Source organism: Rhinopithecus roxellana, chromosome 15 (genome assembly GCF_007565055.1).
Source record: "Rhinopithecus roxellana isolate Shanxi Qingling chromosome 15, ASM756505v1, whole genome shotgun sequence".
Lineage (NCBI taxonomy): Eukaryota > Metazoa > Chordata > Mammalia > Primates > Cercopithecidae > Rhinopithecus > Rhinopithecus roxellana.
The window spans coordinates 21,972,470-21,997,120 of NC_044563.1; the positions used below are offsets into that span (position 1 = coordinate 21,972,470).

A 24,651-nucleotide genomic window follows, 5' to 3' on the forward strand; every position below is an offset into this window, starting at 1 on the left:
ATGTTTCAAGTTGATTGATCAAAATTATCCCTGAAAACCAACTCTGCTGAAAGCTTCCTGCTGGAGACCCACCTACTATGTGTACTGCTTCTCTAGGTATGACCAACACAGTCAGGGGATCCCGAAGCATTGATGAGATCACTATTTTATTTATCACCAGAAGAAATAATCAAGTTTATGGGTTGGGATAAATCTTCACAAAAGTCCAGCATCAGTCTAAATGTGAAATTTGCTCACACTATCTGAGACAGTGCAGCAACTAAGATTGGCTATGCAAATTATATCTTCCATGGAGAGCTCTCTCTGGGTTTTTGGCCAAAGCCCAGGGGAAGAAGGCCCCTTGAATTAGTTCATTCTAGAGAAGGACAGGTTAAAGTTGATGATGGCTTAAGGCAAAGGCATGAGAGATTATAAGAGCACAGCCCTAGAGCCCTGGGTGGTCTAAAATAGTACATCTTTGGCTAAGCTTGTCACTGAAGGAGTCTCCTCACTCTCTATTAAAAAGATGCTGTGTTGGCCTGTGCAGAGACTCGGTGACAGCCAGAAACAGAATAGAGGTGACAAACTATATTTTTCTATCTCAGGTGCATGTTAAGTAGCAATTCCATATGGCTATGAGAAGCAGTGATGATGCCTATATCCTACTTAAGTTTGGAAGAAAGAGAGTCTTCTCTTCCAGGGATTTAAATTGTTTTCGGAAAGAAGAAAGATTTTCCAAGAGGGAGATGCTAGACTTGTTGCTATTATGGTTTGGAGATGGCAGCAATTAAAAATGAAGAAATATAACCAAAGTTGTAAATTGTATACATGGAAGCCATGCAAATTACTCTGCAGTGGTGGTGTTGCATTATACTGATTACGAAAGTGGACCCTGGAGCCAGCTTTCCTACATGCAAATTCTGGCATTGCTACTTACTAGTTAAGTAATTGTAGGCAAGTCTCTTGAATTGCCTGTGATGCTTCTATGTTCTCTTCCCTAAATGGGGGCGATAATAATAGCTGCCCAATTCATAAAGTTATTATGAGGATTAAGTAAATTAATAATAATGCCAATGGCATTTACTATGTGTTAAATACACATCAGATATATTTCTTTTGTGTAGACCTCCACTGATAAGAACCCACTACCTACCTTCTCTTCACTATTCAGAGGTTTCCTCCCTTTACCTCAATGCCTAATGTGGAGTGAGCTTTGAATTATATTAGTGAATATAATGAGTGCTACATTTTCAAACACTATATCAACTTTAGATATATCCAAGAATTACATAGGAGCCTACTTATTATTGTAGTATTATAATAATGCTATACTATAATATAATTACTTGTGGAAGTAAGAAGTTATTTTTATAATTAACAAGGTTAATTAGAAGGATACAATATCAACTCTTTAGACTCATTTCACCTATGGATCTCCAGATGCAATGATGTAAAATGGGCTTTTATCTGTTAGAATCAGTCCAGGCAGTGAGGTTCCATTGCTTCTTTTGTACAGATAATGCCACCAGTGTCCGTTTTGCTTTGTACACTCCTCCTGAGTGCCTTGGGAAATGCTGGACTAAATAATTTCAAAGGTGTTTAAATTTTTCACATTTATGATACTAAAGCTTAGGTTCCCTAACCAGGAAGAGTGATTCAGTGATTAAGAGAGTGATTAAAATATCTCATTGTGACCCATACTGAAAAATCAAGTGCTGCTTGCTGTTTCAGAGCAGGTTAGAATGGAAGACATCCTGATGGATCAAGATCAAAGTGTAGAATGTCATCTATTGCAATTTCATTGCACTCTGAGCAGCTATCTAGAGTCCTGGAACAGTGTGCTGACAATAATGTTCTTCTGGGTTCATTGTTTCTTCAAATCCCCAGGAAGGTTTGTAGGGGACAAACCATACGGGACAAACTGTGACAAAACATATGGGAATGCCGCAGATATTTTCAGAAGAGTAGATATTGGCCTGCTCTGTGGAACTCTTTCCTGCATTAGTGGGGCAGTACAACAAAGGAGTTTAGGTAGCCTTAGAATATTCTATTTGAAAGAATTTTCAAACAGAATCTAGATACTAAGTTGTGAAATTCCCTTCGTGAAAAGTCTGCAATAATGCAAGTCCTGTTACCAACATTCTTGGGCCAAATGTGTTCCTGCTGAAAGAAGGAGAGGGGATAGAATTAAGAGGAGAAGGGGTAGTGTCAGTGTTTATGAAGTGTGTCCTGTGTACAAGGTATTCTACGGCCCAACTCATAGTCACCATTTTGTTTCTGTGAGGTTCCATCACTTTCATTGTACAGATCAAGACACTAAGTTTCAGAGGGGAGACGTATCTTGCCCCAAATGCCACACTCAATAGCAGAGCCAGGATTGGAGTTCGGGGTTATGCAATTCTAAAGCCCTAAGGTCCATTCCAGCCTTAACACATACAGTTTGTTTTCTTAAAGTCCTCCCAAGAAAGGAGTGATGCCAGATTGCGGATGATGCTGAAATCAGTATGTATCTGCTTGGCAGATGGTAATGGCATGTAACCACCATAGGTTTGAGTCATGTAAAACATTTTGCCTCTGGCTCCAACCTGCCTCCCTAGACTCACCTTCTCTATACCCTTCATGCATCATCTTCTCTACTGGAGTCTCCCCATTTAATATGCATTCCACGACTTTCTGCAGTTCTGAGGCTTTACACTTACTGCTCTCTTGGCCTTGACTACCTCCTTCGTTTTCTCTAAAAGCTCCTCTCACTCTTCAAGGCCCAGATTAAACATTGCTTCCCCCAAACACTCAGGAAAATGATTCACGATTGCTCCTGGGTTACAGGACACTTTGTTCCTAGAACTTTTCAAATTTATACTATACTATACTATACTATACTACATTGTACTGTACTATACTATGCTATACTGTACTATACTATACTATACTATACTATACTATACTATACTATACTACACTACACTGTACCGTACTATACTATACTATACCATACTATACTATACTGTACTTTTATACTATAATGAATCTTTGTATTCACCCTTTTTTTTTAGTGGTTTGTGAGTTTTTTAAAGACTGGGACCATGTACTATTATTGGTCAATGTATACCTAAAGTTGATCACTATGCCTGAAGCATATCATGTGATCAATAGACACCTGACAAATAAGGGAAAGGGTGAATGAATGAACGGATATAGCATTTCTATAACAAGGTATTAGGATAATCAAAGTATGCAGGTGTTAAGTGCAATCAAAGTGTGGCACTCAAAGTATACAGATGTTAAGCACTGCTATCTCTTTCTATCCATGGCGTCTCTATTTTCTGACATTTTTGTGACTTCAGCATCTCACATTTTCATCTCTTAGCCTTTTGACTTCCTTCTCAATCATCATCTTTACTATTTAGTCATAAATTTATACCATAGCTCATCTCATAACTGATTATTTCCAAAATAGTAACAGCATGGAGATGTGATTACTACTTTGCTTTCACAAATACCTTGGATAAACTGCTAATATTTTTGCTGTTATTTGGTGGGAGATGGAGTCATGTGCTTTCCTGTAAAAGCAGCATGATCCCTAGTGGAGGAGAAAAATATATAAAGTCAGAGGGTGTGAGACAAAATTCTGTTTTTACAACTTAAATGCTGTATACAGGCTGTGCCCTGTACAAAGGCACTTGGCCAAGATGGCAAGTGTGGCCTGACTTCCAGTGGACACTCCATTTGCTGAACCTTCTGCTTACAGGGCTGCAATCACCCAAAGAGTGTGCCTTTCCTAATTCACACTAGGGCATGGTATAGGGTAGCAGAGGTGTAGGCTGTTTCACACACAGAAATTACTTAATTTCTCCTAAATGTAGGTAATACTACCTAATCTTCTCTATGAGCTCATTAATTCCTTCATTCATTTATTCAGTCATTCTAAAACCTATGGAGGACCCAGCCTAGAGGTTAAGAGCTTAGATTTTGGAGTCAGACATCAAGAAGTGGCCATGATTCTATATGATTATTACTTAGTTCATTGGAGGTGGGTTGAAATTTGCCAAAAGAAATTTACTAAGGAACAAGCATAAATTTAGAAACCATCCATGGAGAATGTTGTATGTGTAGTCATAAAACCAGATAACTAGAATATAGACCTTGGTGTACTCACTGCAAAAAAAGCTCATGAAACTGTTCTATATCCAGCCACAGATGAAGACCCCTGTTCCTGCACCTTTGGGTACTTCCTCTTCTGCTTCCTTCTCAGATTTCACCTGCCCTAAGGCAATGGCTAGAACAAGTCTCTACAAATTTCAGATGGACAGTGAGTTCTGAACAGGCCAGTTTTGTGTGGAGAAAGCATCTTTGCCCTTGTCCTGGGAGACAGCTGCTTTGGAGTAGGAATGATCACAGAAAGTCACCAGATTCCTCTTCACCCATAGGGATAAGCAGAGGGTTATTTTCCCACTGCAATTCATTCTATTGTTTGAACACTTTCGTTTCTTGAAAACCCTTCCTTATATTGATATTTTTTTTTCTGTAATGCTTTCAGCTGAGCTCCAGCCCAAAGGAACTCAACTCTCCCCTCCCCTTCCTCTTCCTTTCAAACCTGTGCATTCTCCTGGGTTTCCTTGTAATAGATATCACCACTTAGTTGCCCAAGCCAGATATCTTAAGTCAGCTTAGACTCCTCCATCCTGTTAGTTTATCAAGTCACTCATCAAATACTATAAATTGTGTCTTCTAAATATCCTTCCCACCCATCTCCTTTTCTCCATTCCTGTAGCCAACACCTTGCTTGGGCCTTCAACATGTTCCCTGGACTCCACCCTGGTCTTCCTTCATTTTAGGAGGCTTTGCTGGATTTCATCCTTCACTTAACTGCCAGACTCACCTTCCAGAAAGGCAGTGTCTCCTCATGGCCTATTTTCATCTCTTAGCGCTTGAACTTCTTTCTCTCTCCTCTCCTCCATCTATTTTACAACTAGAACTATCATTTCCATGAGAATCAGATAATTTTAATAATTGCAGGAAAGATGCAATTATCACTGATTATTACTTTTCTTTTACCAACAGCTTAGAAATGCCAGGCAGTTGTGTTGTGAGAATGAAGGTGGGAGGGATGCTGTGCTAGGGATACATTCTCACATATAGCAGGAGGAGAGGCAGCCATGCAGTAAGGGTAAAATGCAAACTCCTTAGCTTGGCACACAAGATCCTTCCCCCCGCTCTTCTTTCTCTTTTCTCTTCCCCTATCTCTTGTCTCTCTTCATCTTCTCTCTGTCTTCTCCTCTTCTCATAGCCAGTGAATTCCTCTGTGATAACCACTAACATTAGTTAGCATGTAGTTTCAGCCAATATTATGCTAAGTAAAGGAAGTGTCCAGGCTGGGATGGGTGGACACCCCACATTCTGGTGGGGTGCTTACTCACACCATGAATCATGTTTGTACTCCATTTCTGTATACACCTTCCCTTTCCCCTGCCCCAGTCTTGCCTCTGCTGGCTCTACTCATCTGAAACCATTCAGAATGCCTTTTTTGGTGCCGCACACAACTCTTCCTTCTTCTACACACCAGTCCTCCAAATAGTTGAAATGGACCCTGCCATATTTCCTGTAAGCTTTTGTTATTCTTTCCCATCCTGTTGGACTCTGACTCTCATGAGATAGAACTTTAGTTTCTTAGTCTCTCTACTAGAGTGTTGTGTCCAGAAATAAGGAGTGTGTTAACCAGCACACAAGATAATAAAACTGCTTTCTTTGTTCTGATTATGCTGTCTCTCTGAATGCATCATAATATTGCAATTATGTTTTTCGTGGAGCTCAGAACACACTGTTGTTTTATATAAAATTTGTGGCCAGATATTTATTCATATATATTTACAGTCATCAAAGTGTTTTATGGGCCAGGTGCAGTGGTTCACACCTGTAATTCCAGCACTTTGGGAGGCTGAGGCAGGAGGATGTTTTGAGGCCAGGCATTTGAAACCAGCTTGGGCAACATAGTGATATCCTATCTCTACAAAAAATTTAAAAACCTGGCTGTGATGGCATACACCTCTGATTTCAGCTATTTGGAAGGCTGAGGCTGAAGGATCGCTTGAACCCAAGAGTTGGAGGCTGTAGTGGGCTATGATCATGCCACTGCACTCTATCCTGGGCAACAGAGTGAGACCCTTCTCTACGAAGAAAAACATGTTAACTGCTTTAAAGTTCATACGGAACCAAAAAAGACCCTGCATTGCCAAGACAATCCTAAGCCAAAACAACAAAGCTGGAGGCATCATGCTACCTGACTTCAAACTATACTACAAGGCTACAGTAACCAAAACAGCATGGTACTGGTACCAAAACAAAGATATAGACCAATGGAACAGAACAGAGCTCTCAGAAATAATACCACACATCTACAGCCATCTGATCTTTGACAAAGCTGACAAAAACAAGAAATGGGGAAAGGATTCCTTATTTAATAACTGGTGCTGGGAAAATCGGCTAGCCATAAGTAGAAAGCTGAAACTGGATCCTTTCCTTACTCCTTATATGACAATTAATTCAAGATGGATTAGAGCCTTAAATGTTAGACCTAAAACCATAAAAACCCTAGAAGAAAACCTAGGTAGTACCATTCAGGACATAGGCATGGGCAAGGACTTCATGTCTAAAACACCAAAAGCAACAGCAACAAAAACCAAAATTGGCAAATGGGATCTAATTGAACTAAAGAAGCTTCTGCACAGCAAAAGAAACTACCATCAGAGTGAACAGGCAACCTACAGAATGGGAGAAAATTTTTGCAATCTACTCATCTGACAAAGGGCTAATATCCAGAACCTATAAAGAACCCAATCAAATTTACAAGAAAAAAACAACCCCATCAAAAAGTGGGCAAAGGATATGAACAGACACTTCTCAAAAGAAGACATTCATACAGCCAACAGACACAAGAAAAAATGCTCATCATCACTCGCCATCAGAGAAAAGCAAATCAAAACCACAATGAGATACCATCTCACACCAGTTAGAATGGCAATCATGAAAAAATCAGGAGACAACAGGTGCTAGAGAGGATGTGGAGAAATAGGAACACTTTTACACTGTTGGTGGGAATGTAAACTAGTTCAACCATTGTGAAAAACAGTGTGGCGATTCCTCAAGGATCTAGAACTAGAAATCCCATTTGACCCAGCCATCCCATTACTGGGGATATACCCAAAGGATTATAAGTCATGCTGCTATAAAGACACATGCACACGTATGTTTATTGTGGCACTATTCACAATAGCAAAGACTTGGAATCAACCCAAATGTCCATCAGTGACAGACTGGATTAAGAAAATGTGGCACATATACACCATGGAATACTATACAGCCATAAAAAAGGATGAGTTTATGTCCTTTGTAGGGACATGGATGCAGCTGGAAACCATCATTCTCAGCAAACTATCGCAAGAACAGAAAACCAAATACTGCATATTCTCACTCATAGGTGGGAACTGAACAATGAGATCACTTGGACACAGGAAGGGGAACATCACACACCAGGTCCTATTGTGGGGAGGGGGGAGGGGGGAGGGATAGCATTAGGAGATATATGTAACGTAAATGACGAGTTAATGGGTGCAGCACACCAACATGGCACATGTATACATATGTAACAAACCTGCAAGTTGTGCACATGTACCCTAGAACTTAAAGTATAATAAAAAGCAACAACAAAAAAGAAGAAAAATATGTTTTATAATCCTCATGTTAATGTTTGCAAAATAGCTTATTGTATTATAATTATAATCTACAGAATCAATCCTCCTTGTTGTACTTACGGGTTGTTTCTGGATTTTCCTAGGTGAGCTCTTACAGATAAAAAGACTGTGGCCATAACTCTAGTTATTAGCATAGTGACATTAGTTTTAAATCATATCATTTGAAAATACCAGATACCTCCTATGTGCAATAACAGGAGCTTATGTACCAATTTTGTTTTATAGATTTATTTTTCTCAGTAAAGTTCCTTGGAGAAAATGGAAACCCATCTCGGAAGAATGAAGTAATAATAAAATGCAAGAGCTGCTGTTTGTTGAGTGTCTAATCTGTACCAAGTACCACGGTGAGCACTTCATTTGATCTCTGCTGACTTTTATGGCAATGCTAAGGTGAAGGTATTATTATCCTCATTTTCTAGATAAGGGAGCTGAGACTTCAAGAGCCTCAGGACGTTCCTAGTAAATGTAGAGCCCAGATGCAAAGCAGACCTGTTTCATTCCCATGAGGGTGGAACCCTAACAAGAGTTTTGGAACAACTGACTGCATGAATGAATGAATGAATGAATGACGCTGTGGGATAGATTACGTAAATAGCATCATTCACCTTTTATGAGGACGATGGAGACCTAGAGAAGAGTTACTATGTATACAAGGAAAGGGTGCTTTCTCTGGGCAGGTGCAGCCATGGGCCCGGGGTTGGCACACAGTGAGAGTACTTTGGCTCACACTTGCCACTCAGAGGCTCGACCTGCAAACGACTCTTAAGTTATGGGGTAAGCATTTGATATCAGGCCTTCTGACTTTATGATCTTCCCTCCTTCACTGGGAGGCCGAAGAGGGAGGATCACCAGGTCAGGAGATGGAGACCATCCTGGCTAACACAGTGAAATCCCGTCACTACTGAAAATACATAGACATTCAAAAAATTAGCCAGACGTGGTGGCGGGAGCTTGTAGTTCCAGCTACTCGGGAGGCTGAGGCAGGAGAATGGCGTAAACCCAGGAGGCGGAGCTTGCAGTGAGCTGAGATCCGGCCACTGCACTCCAGCCTGAGCGACAGAGCGAGACTCCGTCTCAAAAAAAAAAAAAGAAAAGAAAAGAAAAGAAAGCATGATGCTTCATTACATAGCCCTCCGTTCCCAATCAGATGACACAAAATGTAAACAGGATTTCTAAGCTGGTGGTGAACAAACAGGAAATAATTATATTTCTGAGGATAAAGATGCTGGTGATAAGACTGATAATGGCTATGATTGAATGAACTTTTACTAAGTATCTGGCACTAATGCCAAACACTTTACATGCGTTGGTTCTATTTGCCATAAATCACTCAGATAGGTAATGTCAGCCTCATTTTGCAGATGAGGAAGCTGAGACTCAGAACATCCTAATAACATTCCTAGGTTCCCATAACCTATTCCAAAGCTCAGGCTCCCTGTACTCTGAGTCATGGAGTACTGTGGATTGTTCTGGCACTCCCCGTTTCTTCTTAAGCCATTTTCTCTAGGAGAATCTTTTCTCTGGACATTTTTTATTTATTTTCCTAAAGTCTAAGGTACATGACTGACCAACTTATGATTTTCTTCCTTGACATACATAAATCCTAAGGTAGCATGGGTATTTACCCCCAAGATTCTGATGGTTTCTATTATATTAATTAATTCCTCCTTGTTGGCTATAATTGGACACAAACTCAGGGTCTTTTTCTGACTTCCAGGAGATAAAAATCATTAGCAAATTAAAACTTTATCATCTATCTTGGCTGCCTCCAACTGAATGAGGCTATCAGTTATTTTTAAGGTGGTTGAAGGTTCATGTCTTTGCAAACACATCCTCTGAGCCAGTTCTGTGACTTGTGTTAGCAAAGCCTCATCTGTATTTTCTCTGAGTTGTGGAAATGAGGGGATGGGATAGATAGGCATCTGTAGTATGTTTTACATTTTCTTCTTGTTTTTTTTTTTTCTCCTGTTGTTCTTACACAAATGCTCTTCTTCTTGCTTCTTCTACCCTCTGCTCTCTGATTTCTGGGCACTGTGTATAAGCTCATCCTTATTTTCCAAGGAAAGTTTGAAATTTGTTTAAAAAAATATATCTGAGAGAAGTGGTGGGGTTGTAGCAGGGCATACTCAGAAAGGTATTATTCTGACTGTAGAAACAAGATAGGAAGGTGGTAGAAGAACAAAAGCCTACACAGAGAAGAGGAATGAGAAATTGGGGGAAGAATAAGAATTGAGGAAGAGATGTTGATGGCATCAAAAGATGAAATCTTGCAGGTATTTGTGAATTTTGTTATTATTAGTACGGTACCATTTATAGACTGGTACTTAGCAAAATAATGTTTTCAATCCGATCTTTAAAACCAGTTAAAGAAGTTATATGCTAAACTGTAAAACCAACAGGAGCCACATAGTTTTTAAAAGCCTGCATTTAAATTTCTATTCTGTCATATATTAATTTCTGACCTTGAGTTAGTTGTTTAGTTCCTCTAATTCTGTTTCTTCATCTATACAATGTGGGAAATAAAAGTCCCAATTGAGAGAAAACTGACTTCTTTATGGAATATTTTCAAAGAGATTCCTTAAGGCATTTAAGATTTTGAGACACCATTTTATCAAATAAGTAGAAATTTTATTTTGTTCTTTTACAATCCAGATATTTAGGGCTTTAGGATCAAACCGACCCAATTTCAAAACTTTGGCACCATTACTTGCTGGCTGTGTGACATGTTTTTTACATCTTTGAATGTCAACTTTCTCATCTGTAATACGGAAATAATAGTCACCTTCCTTGTAGGTTTAAGTGAGGTGATGCATTTCAATGTGTCAATAAAAGTGGGGTTGCATTACCTGTATGATACTGAATGAACTACAGGAAGCCAAAGAGCTCTTCAAGCTCTTAAAGCCTAGGTAATTGTAGGCTTCAATCATTATTCACAACATTTTCATGCCCACTGCACGACTTTCTTTCTTTCTTTTATGCACTCCAATTATTTGAAATTTATAAGAGTCTTATAAATTTCTATTTGGGTTCAGATGTTCTTTTTTTTTTTTTTTTTCCAGATTTTACTCGCACATTTGTCATTTTCTTCTTATAAGACAGTGACTCATCTTCAAAACAAAGCAAAACAAACCACCAAGAACAAAACAAAACTCAGAATATGCAAACATAGTATTCACCGGCAGTAACTCATCCCAAACCAGGTAAAGCTCATAGTTAAACCTTGAGGCTTAATTTACTACTAAAATTTTGCTAGAGAGGAATCCTGAAAAGTTGGTTTGGGAAGAGATGAATGATTGTGCAATGCTTTTGGGAAGACGGCCAAGATCTCAGCCATCCAGCAGCTGGGGGAAAGACGAAGAGGGTTTTGGGGGAAAGCTTGGAGTTTCTTACCGTGGCATCTTCCCCAGCATAGTGGTTGAGGACCCGGCGCCCACCTGGATGCCTGTCTGCCCAGCTGGAGACATTGTAAACCTTGCGATTGATGACCAGCCATTGGTCGGCTTCCTGATTATGCCTCTGGATCTCCTGCCAGGTGTACATGTTGAGGCTTTTCCTGGGCACGCTGCATTTCCCATTTGCCTCCTGCTTTGCATAGAACTCGGCTTCCCCATTTGTTATGGGTTTTCCTTTTGGCTGATGCTTCTCACCTGGGTATGACTGATACCTTCCTACAAGGCTCCCGTTGTCCCCACACTTTTCTTCAAATTTCATTGTCATTGAATACCTAGGATTTCTGGGTTAATGCTTGAAATTTCTAATCCTCACCTCTGATTGAACCATAAAATGACTGCCTTTCTCCCTTTTCATTCCATTGCAGTATGACACCTACACTGAAAACTTCTGAGCCTAGTTGTCTTTTCACAAACCTGATAGTGAGCACCTTCCCAGCTTCTCACTTCTTTGCCTGTCCTGAATCTTTTCTGCCTTGATGAAGGCTAGGCCACCTTCCTTCCTTCTTTTTCTCTTTGCTTCTCTCTCTGCTGTCTAGCCTCTTGGAAGCATCCTCCTTCATCATTAAATGCTCTTTAGTAAAGAGCCTAGGCCAATCACATTCTGGCTTCATGTTGTGGCCCTCCCTGAGGGAGGAGGGACTAAGCTGTGGTCCTGGTGATTCTCCTGCACAGCATCAAGGCGTGTTGGGTTCATTAACTCTCGGACGTGCCTGTGATCAGAGACTTTTAGATGTGCTAATCCAACATATGAGCAAAAGCTTTCAAAATCTCCAGGATGACACGAATTGGACTTGGGAAATGTTCTTTTGACAGCTGTTATTTATCCCAAGGGCCTTTCAATTCTTTCAAACTTTTGTAAAAGAAAGGTTTGAATTACAATACATTAAATAAGCCAGGAACAGAAAGGGAAACATCGCACGTTCTCCCTTATTTGTGGGATCTAAAAACCAAACCAATTGAACTCATGGACATAGATTATACCAGAGGGTGGGAAGGGGAGTGGGGGTTTGGGGGAGTGAAGTGGGATGGTTAATAGGTACAAAAAAAAAAAAAATAGAAAGAATGATTAAGACCTACTATTTGATAGCACAACAGGGTAACTATAGTCAATAATAACTTAATTGTACATTTTAAAATAACTTAAAGAGGATAACTAGATTGTTTGTAACTCAAAGGATAAATGCTTGCGAGGATGGATACCCTATTCTCTGTGATGTGCTTATTTCATATTGCATGCCTGTATGAAAACATCTCATGTACCCATAAATATACACACATACTATGTACCCAAAAGCATTACAAATACAAAAATAAAATAAAGAAAGGTTTGAGTTTCATTTTACCAAAAAGCACATCAACATAAACTGGTTTTCTCTCTTGTGATTTCCCTTTGAAAGCTGTTTAAATCTGTCAGCACACATAAAGGTAATCACAACTGATGTTTGCAAGACCACATGATGGTTTACAAAGCCATTGTCACATGTTTGATCTGATTTAAGCCTCAGTTCAATCTTTTGAGGGAGGTGCTATTACTGCCCCATTTTCCAGGTGAGAAAACATGGACCGAAATCCTCTCAGGTAACATTCCAGGATCACCTTGTGAGTGAGAAGTGAACTGGTGCATTGATCTAGATTTTCTGATTCCAAATCTCCAGCTCTTTCACTCTATTTCCCACACCTCGATCTAGACATTTGTAATAATAACTCTGTGGTTTATAAACAAAGTAGAAGAAATAATTTCAGAGTGGTGGTTGGGGGTAGGGTCTTAATTTTAAGGAAAGAGGCTACATAAAATAGAAAAAATATATTCTCACATTTGGGAATCTGTGCTAACTTAATTATCTGTCTTTCACTTCAAGATTTATGTAGAAGGAGATTTATTTCAATATTATTTATAATTGTCAAAATCAGAAATGATCTAAATATTTAGCAATAAAGACTGTTACTATATAATAAAGTGCATATAAACTCAATATTACATAGATATTAAAATAAACTATAAAGTATATATACACTGAATATTATATAAATACTAAACAGGAAGTTTTTAATGGCATGGACTACTGCTTGCCATATAAAAAATAATTTGTCAATAAATTGTATTTACTAGATGGTATATGATTGGAAGGAAATATGCCAAAATATTGGCATTATTTCTCTTTGCACTGAAACATTATTCAATATTATTTTCTTTATTTTTTGTGATACTTTCTAAGTTTTCTACAAATTAGTATGCTACTTTTATAATGTAAAAGGCGGTTTCTTTTTTTTTTATTATTATACTTTAAGTTCTAGGGTACATGTGCATAACGTGCAGGTTTGTTACATATGTATATTTGTGCCATGTTGGTGTGCTGCACCCATCAACTCGTCAGCACCCATCAGTTCATCATTTATATCATGTATAACTCCCCAATGCAATCCCTCCCCTCTCCCCCCTCCCCATGATAGGCCCCAGTGTGTGATGTTCCCCTTCCCGAGTCCAAGTGATCTCATTGTTCAGTTCCCACCTATGAGTGAGAACATGCGGTGTTTGGTTTTCTCTTCTTGTGATAGTTTGCTAAGAATGATGGTTTCCAGCTGCATCCATGTCCCTACAAAGGACGCAAACTCATCCTTTTTTATGGCTGCATAGTATTCCATGGTGTATATGTGCCACATTTTCTTAATCCAGTCTGTCACAGATGGACATTTGGGTTGATTCCAAGTCTTTGCTATTGTGAATAGTGCTGCAATAAACATACGTGTGCATGTGTCTTTGTAGTAGAATAATTTATAATCCTTTGGGTATATACCCAGTAGTGGGATGGCTGGGTCATATGGTACATCTAGTTCTAGATCCTTGAGGAATTGCCATACTGTTTTCCATAATGGTTGAACTAGTTTACAATCCCACCAACAGTGTAAAAGTGTTCCTATTTCTCCACATCCTCTCCAACACCTGTTGTTTCCTGACTTTTTAATGATTGCCATTCTAACTGGTGTGAGATGGTATCTCATTGTGGTTTTGATTTGCATTTCTCTGATGGTGAGTGATGATGAGCATCTTTTCGTGTGTCTGTTGGCTGTATGAATGTCTTCTTTTGAGAAATGTCTGTTCATATCCTTTCCCCACTTTTTGATGGGGTTGTTTGTTTTTTTCTTATATATTTGTTTGAGTTCTTTGTAGATTCTGGATATTAGCCGTTTGTCAGATCAGTAGATTGCAAACATTTTCTCCCATTCTGTAGGTTGCCTGTTCACTCTGATGGTAGTTTCTTTTGCTGTGCAGAAGCTCTTTAGTTTAATGAGATCCCATTTGTCAATTTTGGCTTTTGCTGCCGTTGCTTTTGGTGTTTTAGACATGAAGTCCTTGCCCATGAAAAGGTGGTTTCTTTAATAAAAATAGGAAATCAAAGAAAGAAACTGATTTTGAAGCTCGGATCATATTTTGGCTTCCCCATTATTAGCCGTGGAAGATCAGGCAAATTACTTATGTAGGCTTTAGTTTCCCATCTGCAAAATGAAAGAATGAGCACAGATTTCAGCATTACATTAAATTAACTTAGGTGCTGTGGTATTGACAGAAATCCTCTGTACTGTCTATGATTTCTGAATGGGAATTTTATAAATCCGACATATGCACACTGAATATTTGTAGTTCCCAGGCGTAAATTCAAGACAGCTCCGGAGTTCCAGTATAAGTGAGGTTTTAGGGCAAGAATCTGGTTGGAAGTTTGGTGAGGGCACGTCAGGGGCTTGTCCAGAGGAGTTGCCTGGCACTTTAAGTACATTTACGAGAATGTCATTTTGCCGTATCGTGATGATATGGTTTGAATGTTTGTACCCTCCAAGAGTGATGTTGAAATTTAATTGCCATGGTAACAGTATTTAGAGATGGGGCCTTTAAGAGGTGATTAGGCTATGAGGGCTCCATCTCATGGGTGGGATTGGTGCTTTTATAAAAGGACAAGTTCAGTCCCCTCAAGCCGTCTCTGTCATCCTATTGCCTTCTGCCCAGTAATGACATGGCAAGAAGGCCCTCACCAGATGCTGGCACTTTGATATTGGATTTTTCAGCCTCCAGAACTGTGAGCCAATAAGTTTCTATTCATTATAAATTACCCAGTCTCAGGTATTTGCATGAAAAGTGTTTGGAAGACTCAGAAAATACTGGTAATGAGAGCTTTCCTAGCAAAAGCCCTCTGTACGCTTGGCAACCTTAAAATATTCCTTTTCATATTGGATGCAGTCAGTTAGAATATGGGGATATGTTAGCTATGTTCAATTTTTCCCCAAAGTCAAAAACAAATGTCCTAGCATCACAGAGAACCGACCCCTTCTCAGTAACCACTCCCCACCCGCTTCCCCTGACTTCTTTCATAATATTTTAATGCTTCCTGGTGGAAAATTTGGTAAATTCCTTGCCTCAGTTGTAATGCTGAAGATGATAACGATTACAAAAAGAAGTGTTTAAACCAAAGTTCTTTTAAGGACAAGATTCTGAGATGTGAATCCCACACTGAGCTTTTTGAAAAGCAGGCATCTTTTGCTGGTTGAAGGTGAATCATTCACTCATTCATTTATGAATCCATCCACCAAACCCGTATGGAGTGGCTTCCATGGGCTAGCATTGTGCCTCCAGGACTTTTCACCATCTTTAAAACTATTGGGCCATTTTCATATCATCTCTGAACAGCACAGCAGAGTAGGGGTTACTGTGACTCAAATATGTGTATTCAATTACTTAAGATACTCAAGGCAGTATCCCTTGGCCAAAGCAGTTTGACCCTCAAAATCCCAGTGCCCCTACTTCTCAGCCTGAAACTGGTCAGAGGTATTATAGAAGTTTTTCCTGCTGCTAAGAGCCATCTTGTCTTCATATAATTTATTGAAGTTTTCACAAGAACTCGTTATTTTCTGATGGCTACACTAGATAACTTGGAGATGAGAGATGAACAAAACTTTCTTTTCTCTGTACAAGGAGCTGCTGAAATGAAGCAAAACAAAGAAAGAAAACACACTGCCCAACTCCCTCCATTCCTAAGCATGTGGTTTCTTTGTAGAGAGCTAGATTTCCAGGATTCAAAATCCAGGACCGCTGCTTCTAGTGCTGTGAACTGGGACAAGGGCCTTAACGTTCCTGTGCCTCAGTTTCACATTTCTAAGATAGAGATGAAGCTAATACTACTAATGCCTAATAGACCTTCCTTTGTAGAGATTAAACATGTTAATTCATGTATCGTGCTTAGGAGAATACCTAGACGTCCTAGAAGTAAATGTTAGCTACTGATACCATTTATTTATCTCCAAGTCAGCATATTACTCAACCTCAGCAATGTTCAGTGGGCACATGCAATTGCCGGGCACTGAACTCTGAATTTAATAATTCAGTGCTCCTAAAGGGAGTGGGAATACAGTCAGTCAATGGGCAAGAAAAAGAGACAAACATGTATTAGTTCAATAAAAGAAGTGGGAAAAAAAATATCAAAGCATTCAACACAGACTGAAGAGGCACACTGATCTCTCCTTCTCCCACCGACAAGGGCTGGATTTTTGGAATCACAGTTGTCCCACTTTGAATCTTTCTCCTTGAGGCTCCTTGACTCCTTTTAAATTAATAAATGAACATTCTCCAGCTCTGCAACGTCATGAATCAACCAAAAGATCAAGCTAAGTTTATGGACAATTCTATAGTAGCGCCCTCAAAATCAAAGCGTTGTTCTTTCTGGTAAAAAATGGAAATCATTACAAAGAATTCTATAACGAGCTCAGATGCCAGCCCATGCCATTTGAGGTTCTGAGGATTCAAACTCTGTCATCAACAGAGAAAGATCTTTTCTGAAGATAGCAAAGAGAGCAAAAAAGCACCAGTGTTAGCCTAAGAACTGTTCATGTCTCTTTTATGCCACTTCCTTCTAAAAAGCTGTGCCTCTTTATATGAGGCACTTACCCTCTCTGAACTTCAGTTTCTGTCCCTGTTCAACAAGGTATGATACCAAAATTCTGCTTATCTTAAAGGGCTGTTGGGAGGCTCAAACGAGACAACGAAAGTAGAAGTATGGTTTTAATGCAGAATTCTGTTATTAGATTAATAATAGTGTTCATGCCATTAAAAGCAAAGGCAAAAACAGCAGTTACTTTTGCGCCAAGCTAATATTATTATGATAATTGTGATTTTACAATGAATACAAGATTTTCTACATTCTCCATAGGAACTATTCCAGCTGGATCCATTGTGTCACACAGAGAAAAACATAAGCTTTCTTCTTAGCTACAGAACCAGATAGAATGTTGGACTGAACATAAAAGGATTCTTCTGTTGGCTCACTACTTACCTATCTGTTTATAATGTGCTTTGAGCTCCTTGAGATCTACTTTGGATAAAATAGCTGCATGTGAGTGCAGCTATTTTTATCAGGGGCTGATTTGCTCATTATGACCAGGGCCGATCTGCTCCCCAGATGGGTTCATTTAACTTGGGGCACACCCTGGCTCTGTGTGTATGAACTCTGTGTAAACTGCACTCCCATTTTTTCCCAGGGCAGCTGTTCTGAAGTGCTGCTTTATAATTTCAACAAAGTTTGTTTGAAAAACACTCCAATTAGCTACTGGTGCCTTGGCTTAAAAGAGTCTCATTGTCTCAAAGCAGACATTCAGGAAGGACTGCTTTAGCTGTGCTGACAGCCTGCTATTGGCTGGCCCTGGTCCTGCCATGGGCAGGATTCAAGTGGGGCAGTGTGGCCTTGTTTTCACACAAACTTAAAGCAATCATTTACTTCCGTGGTCTCAGCTGCTGCCTTATCTCATGGGGGGGAAAAGGAGAAACAGAGGCCTATTCTCAGGAACACCCAAAACGGTGCTCAACTAGTCAAGTAAGAGACAGGGAGGGGTAGAGGAAAGAGAAGGGGATTACATTCCAACATCCAGGAGGGCAGGGACTTTGCCTGTTTCATTCATCACTGTTTACAGAGTCTGGCATAAAATTAGGTCCTCACTAAATATTTGCTAAATAAATGATTAACGCATGAATGAATATCATAGTTTTAGGTTTGCCAATGATCTTTAGCTGGTCTCTTAGGTACACAATTGGTAGAAAGAAAGTGAAGAGAAGAGACGTTTGTCATGCATTTGCCATGCATCCCTCATGTTTACTTACCTCTTAATTTTACTTAATTCTCACAATAGTGGTGTGTGGTAAGTGGCGTGTGACATTTTACTGAATTCTCACAATAGTAGTGGATGATGAGTGTTAATGCCATTTCTCTCAAAGGACAAATCAGGTTCAAAGAGATGAAATCTCCTGCAAGGAGTTAGTTAGCTTAAAAGGTGTGGAGATGAAGGTGGCTTCTTAAAATTTTTCCCTAAATGCTTTCTAATATTTAAGGAAAATAAATGTACACTCTAGGGTTCAAGTTTCAAGTGGCTTCAAGTGATTGGTTGACGCAGTTTTACTTTAAAACTTCATGGCTATTTTGCTTCCTGCTCAATAATATCCAGTTTAGCCTCACGTCAATTTTGGGAAATGCTGTAGGTTTATTCTATAGTTTCATGAGGTCTTTGGCCCATGGTCCCTCAGTCATTTAAGAACAAAGTAATTTGGTTTAATTTTTCCCCAACATTTTATTTTTTAAAATTTCAAACCTAAAGCTGCAAGAATAGGGAAATGAATACTTATCTTTCCATCATCTAGATTTACGAGTTGTCAGAATTTTACCATATTTGCTTTATTTATTTCACATTGCATGTGCTATCAGTCAATCCATCAATCATTTATCTCTGTCATTATTCCTTTCTGTCCATTCATCCTATGCTCTCTACCCATCCATCTATATTCATTCAGTTCAACTATCCACTCATTTTTTTTTCTGATTCATCTGAGAGTTAGTTACTGACATTGTGACACCTCATCCCTAAGCACCGTAGAGTGTATTATTTTTTACAAATAATTAATATCCATGATATTCACTGCTTGGATATCTAGGACATGTATCTTCAGGGTAAATTTCTAATGTGAAATTGCTGAGTCAAAAGGTGAAAATATAGGCAGTTTTGTTATATGATCTTCCATAGGGGTTGTATCATCTTATACTGTCAGTAGCAATGTATGAGTTTCCTGTGATGAGGCTTTGAGCTTCCTCTGAGGCAGAGCCCAGTGTTGTCGTATTGAAGCTGGGTATATATTGTGTTGCATGGTATCTTTAGGGCGCAGGGATGCTTGCCACTTGGCACTGTGGCCTTGGATGCTTTGGGGAAGTTTGCCATGCTGAATCAGCAGTCCTGGAATAGACTGCTGGAAGTAGCAGCACATATGGTTGAAGATTGCCACTTAAAAATAATTTTGTTAAAGCCAGTGATAAAAATCTTCCTTTCTACCAGGGTAGACTGCTCCTATCAGCCTGTCCTTGGAATGCCACTGCCTGTGTTACACCATGTCCTGGCTATATCCCTGCCAGATCCCAGAAAAAACCTGTCTAGCCTCAGACTTCTTTTATGTGCTCAGAAATCAAGCTCTTGAATTCTTCCAGGGACCAGATGGTCTCGAAGAACTTTAAATGTGTCTGTGTATTCAGAGATTTCTTGTAGTCTCAATCTGTTCTGAGTATACTGAGCAAGAAATAGAGTTACTCGCCAGGCACTGTGGCTTGCGTCTGTAATCCCAGCATTTTGGAAGGCTGAGGCGGACCGATCACACGGTCAGGAGATAGCCCATCCTGGCTACCATGGCGAAATCCTGTCTCTACTGAAAATATAAAAATTAGCCGGGCATGGTGGAGTGCACCTGCAGTCCCAGCTACTCGGGAGGCTGAGGCAGGAGAATGGGGTAAACCTGGGAGGTGGAGCTTGCAGTGAGCCGAGATCATGCCACTGCACTCCAGTCTGGGCAACAGAATGAGACTCCGTCTCAAGAAAAGAAAAAAAAAAAAAAGGAAAGAAAGTTACTTTAGGCCAGTAAATGTCCATATAGGTCCAGTCTATAAAAACGAGCCCAATTTCAGCGTGTAATCCACCTTTCTTCTTTCTTATGGCACCTTATTTGGCATTGGTATGTTTAGTAAATAAAGGAAAAAACCAATGTCAGAGTTTGAAGAGCCACCTAGTTTTACAGCTCGCTTTACAAGAGACAACTGGTGATCAGAGAAGGTAAGTGACTAGCCCTAACTAAGATGGCAAGTGAGTGGGAAAAGGGGGTACTGTGTGTCTTTCTTATAGGGTTGTTATGAGGAGTAAGAAAATGCATTTAGCTTAATGCCTGGCACAATGAAAGAACTACTGAATGCTAACTGGTAAAAAAAAAAAAAAAAAAAAAAAAAGCCTTGTGTAGCAGAACGATCGACAGTGATAAGTATGACTACCACAGAATGAAGATGAGGCATCTTCTTTTATTTCTTTTCTTCTGGTACCCTGAAATCCTTAAACAATAAAAGGGCAGTGGTTAATACAAAAAATACCTGATTCGAGAACTTCTTGCTAACATTTGGAGTCTGGAACTAGATTTAATGTTTTAGAAAAAATAGAGAATCTTTTCACTTATGGCTGATGGTAGAAGGTAAAATTTTCAAGGAATTTAGAATAAAAGGATGTAGCAACAGGGAAGGAATTTGGAAGAAGTGGGATCAAGAAAGAATAAGGGTGCTTTAGAGAGTTGATGCTGTCGAGTTCAGAAAATACATGAAGAAAAGCCTGAACCACTTTAAAAACTGGTTTTTAGTTGTACTGTTTTGCTGTCTGCTTTGAGACTGGACCACGTTGTCACTTTATTTTTAAACTAGCTTTATTGAGGTGTAATTTATATTGAAGTATAACTGTATAACAATTCCACAAATGCTAAATTGCATGTATGTAAGGTGCAAAATTTGACATATGTATACATCCGTGAAGCCATTAGCACCCAAGACAGTGATTATCTCATTGCCTTCTAAAGTCCTCTCATTCCCCTGTAATTACACTCTCACCCTTCCTCCTCACCTTCTCCCCATTGCTCGGCAACCACTGATCTGCTCTCTGTCATTTTTTTTTTCTAGAATGTTATATAAATGGAATCATATACTATGCATTTTTCCTTTTTGGTCTGGTTTCTTTCCCTCAACATAATTATTTTGAGATTTATCCATGTTGCAGTATGGGCATTAAGAAACATCCTGACTTTTTAAGTGCCACAATTAGACATATCTTTAAAAAGTCCACCAGACAACGTATGGAGGATAAATCAGTGTGGAAAACTGAAGACCGGGAGATTAGTGAGTGAGTTTCCCTGGGAAGAGATTACAGGAGGAAAAGGATGAAGAGGGTGCCAATTTTATACTTGTATTAGATATAACTCTCACACTAATTATTTTTCTGGAAGGATGATTTTCAACAGGTCACACCCTTACTAAAATTCTTTAATGGATATTTCATTGCTTATAGAATAATTTCCAAACCCATTAGCCTGATAATTACAATGTTGGCCCCAGTCCATCACTTCCTGCTTCCCAACACAAAGTCTCTCCTTCAGTAAAAGCATCTTACCAAACACCTTACATTTTTACCTCTATAAATTCCGGCTTTTCTTCTGGTCCTACTCTCTCTTTTGTTCCAAGGTCCAGCTCAGATTGCTTCTTTTCTGAGAAGCCTTTCCCAGTTATCAGACTGGAAGTGACCTCTTTCTTCCCTGATTCAGTAACTCGTACTATGTCTTTGAAAGATGTGTTTATATCAATAATGACCCTGTGAGTTGAAAGACAAGTAACATAGATCAAATTGATTTAAGGGAAAATGGAATTTACTGTCTGACAAAATGAAAATAAAAAAGGTATTTATTGGCTAACAACACAGAAAAGTTCAGGATTACATATGACTTCAAGCATGGCTGATTCTATTGGGCAAAAATTACTTTTTTTCGGGATATTGTCCCAATGTCTCTTTTTCTGAATGTTCCACTCGGTTCTTCTCCAGGTTGGCTTCATTCTCAGGTATATTACTTCCTTGGTCAATGCTAGAAGTTTGGGCTTCAAATTCATACAAAGAGCTTCTCTTTTCTAAAGTGTAAAAATTGGACCCAGATGGACTCTCATTCTGTGGCCCAACAAAGAGTGATACCAGGTGAGCTAGCCTGGATCGTGGACACCACTTGTGACTAAGCCCAAGAAGTTGCAAGTCAGGGTGATGAGGTTGCCTTACTAGAGACACAATCACATTGAAGGAGAGGTAATTCCCCAAAGGAGGACCAGAGGATGAGACAGCAGAAGTCTAGTTCCCATATTCTGTTGTATATTTTTTATTATGCCATGTGTAAATTGTATCTTTTCTGCTGGGATGTCAACTCTTTTTGAGGATAGAAACCTATTAGTCATCTTTCTATATTTTTCTGACTCTATGGGACATATGAAGATTTTTTTTAATGACCTGTAATTCTACCACATACTGATGGTCTTGTCCCTTTTAGGGAGATCATTAGACACACACACACACGCACACACACACACATATACAAATATACACACATTTATTCATATCTTTGAAATAAAACTGCACACATTTAATAGTATTGCTGTTTTGTATCCTGCTTTTATCCACTTAACATCTTTTCTCTTAATATTTTCCCTTTGTAAAATATTCTTTTAAAAAACACAATTTTAAATGGCTACATAATTTTCCAAATTGAGAATGTACCGTCCTTTATTTAGAAATGCCATTATGATTGGCTATGTGAGTCTCCAGTTGGTTCCATTATTAATAATGCTGTAATGAAACCCTTTTGGATAGTATTTATTTGCATTATTTCTGTAGGATAAATGCCATGAGTAGGCAATGCTGCGTTAAAGGGTTTGCCTGTTTTTAAAGTTATTGACACCTTTTATCAAATTACCTTTCAGAATTTATGCTAAAGTTATTGACACCTCTATCAAATTACCTCTCAGCATTTATGCTGCCATTACGTTTCACTAAAGGCTTAATAACTGCAAAGCCAAAGGAGTGCATCTTTCTAAGTTTCTTGATTTATATGGCCATAAATATATATTGCCATCTTCTCTGAGGTTACTTTCCAGAATGTGCTATCTTACTAGCAGATTCATTGACTGATGACTATACTCCTTCCCAGAGTTTGGATTGGTGCTGGGCTTCTAATAGGTGCTTATGAGGTGCTTGTGGGTTTATTTCTGTTGATACTGCACAAATTGCTTGGACCAGAGCAGAACTGAAAGAAATAAACAAAGAGAGCTTACATGTTTGGTATGTAGGAAACAACACTCCTACACAACGCTTCTACACATTCAGGAGGAGAAATGTTAAATGTTGAATGAACACATCCAGCAGAAACGCTGTATCTCCTGAACAACATTTCCAATAGTATACAAATCAATAGTATTCAAATCAATATGGTTCAATATTTATATATATAAAAATATATAAAAATATAAATATATATACTTATATAATATATATAAGTATATATATATATACACACACAAATATATACATATGGTGACTATGGAGAAAAATAATAAAAGTGTTTTTAATGGTGAAATGGTTCAGGCCTATCCACTCCAAAAAGGCTTCTCCACCTACCAAAGCCCTGGGAAATCTCTTCCCTTCAACTCCCTCTGAAATCTGTAGTGTGCTTCTATTCATTTGGCAGATAGCCAAGGTGACTTGGACTGTTAATTACCTAATAAATGATTATACCAGCAAGAACGAAGACCATATAATGTTAGATGAACCCAAAGAGAACGAACTTGAGAGATCCTAGATACATGAATGTAAATATAACAAACTGTGAGTCTTGAGTATTTATGGGGAGCAGTGTCATTTTTATCACAATAATTAAATTAAATTACAACCAAAAAACTCGGAAAGCATGATGATCAGCCCATCTGAAATCTTTATGGTCTTCAAAGGACAGATAATTCAAAGGCATTGAGGAAAGAACCAGGTAAATTTTAAACTGGCCTCTTTCCACCACTCCCTTTTAATTGGATACGGTGTGCACCTCTTGGAGTGAACACTCAAGGTGGCAAATATATTCAGCTCACATTTATCGTGTTTCTACTGCTGGTTACATGCTTCACATTTGCTATTTTATTCTTCGTCATAATAGACAGATAGGTATTTTCATTCCATCTCATAGATTGAGCTAAGTATTCACTATGTCTCAGATATTGTGTTAAATGTTTTGCATACCTTATCAAATTTTAAAAAGTATATGAGATAAGAACTGTTGTTTGCTATAATTTATGATGGACTGGGAAAGTTCAGTCCCTTACTGGATATTATAGCCATATCATTAACTGACAGATCCAGTTGCTTCCAGGTTTATTAAAAGTACTAATTTCTCATATTAGGTCAACTAGTCTCACTAGGAAGTTTGGTTCTTTGCACTTGGCTGGAATTAGTTCATCTCAGGGTAATGCTATATGTTATCACATGGTAATCAGCAGCTCCAAATAACCGTGACTTATATCCTTTAGAAATAAAAACTGAAAACAGAAATTTACCTTTCAAAGAAAATG

General features: G+C 38.8%; 1 protein-coding gene across 1 annotated transcript in view; it reads right to left on the minus strand.

The window, feature by feature from the left end:
- Nucleotides 1-11,696, minus strand: part of LOC104654299 (putative fatty acid desaturase 2-like protein FADS2P1) — a 39,907-nt gene extending 28,211 nt beyond the window's left edge. Inside the window, exon 1 of the mRNA XM_010353419.2 lies at nt 11,118-11,696. Coding sequence (XP_010351721.1) covers nt 11,118-11,444 — 327 coding nt within the window. The 5' untranslated portion in view covers nt 11,445-11,696. The remainder of the gene's footprint in view (nt 1-11,117) is intronic.
- Between the last annotated feature and the right edge of the window lie 12,955 nt (nt 11,697-24,651).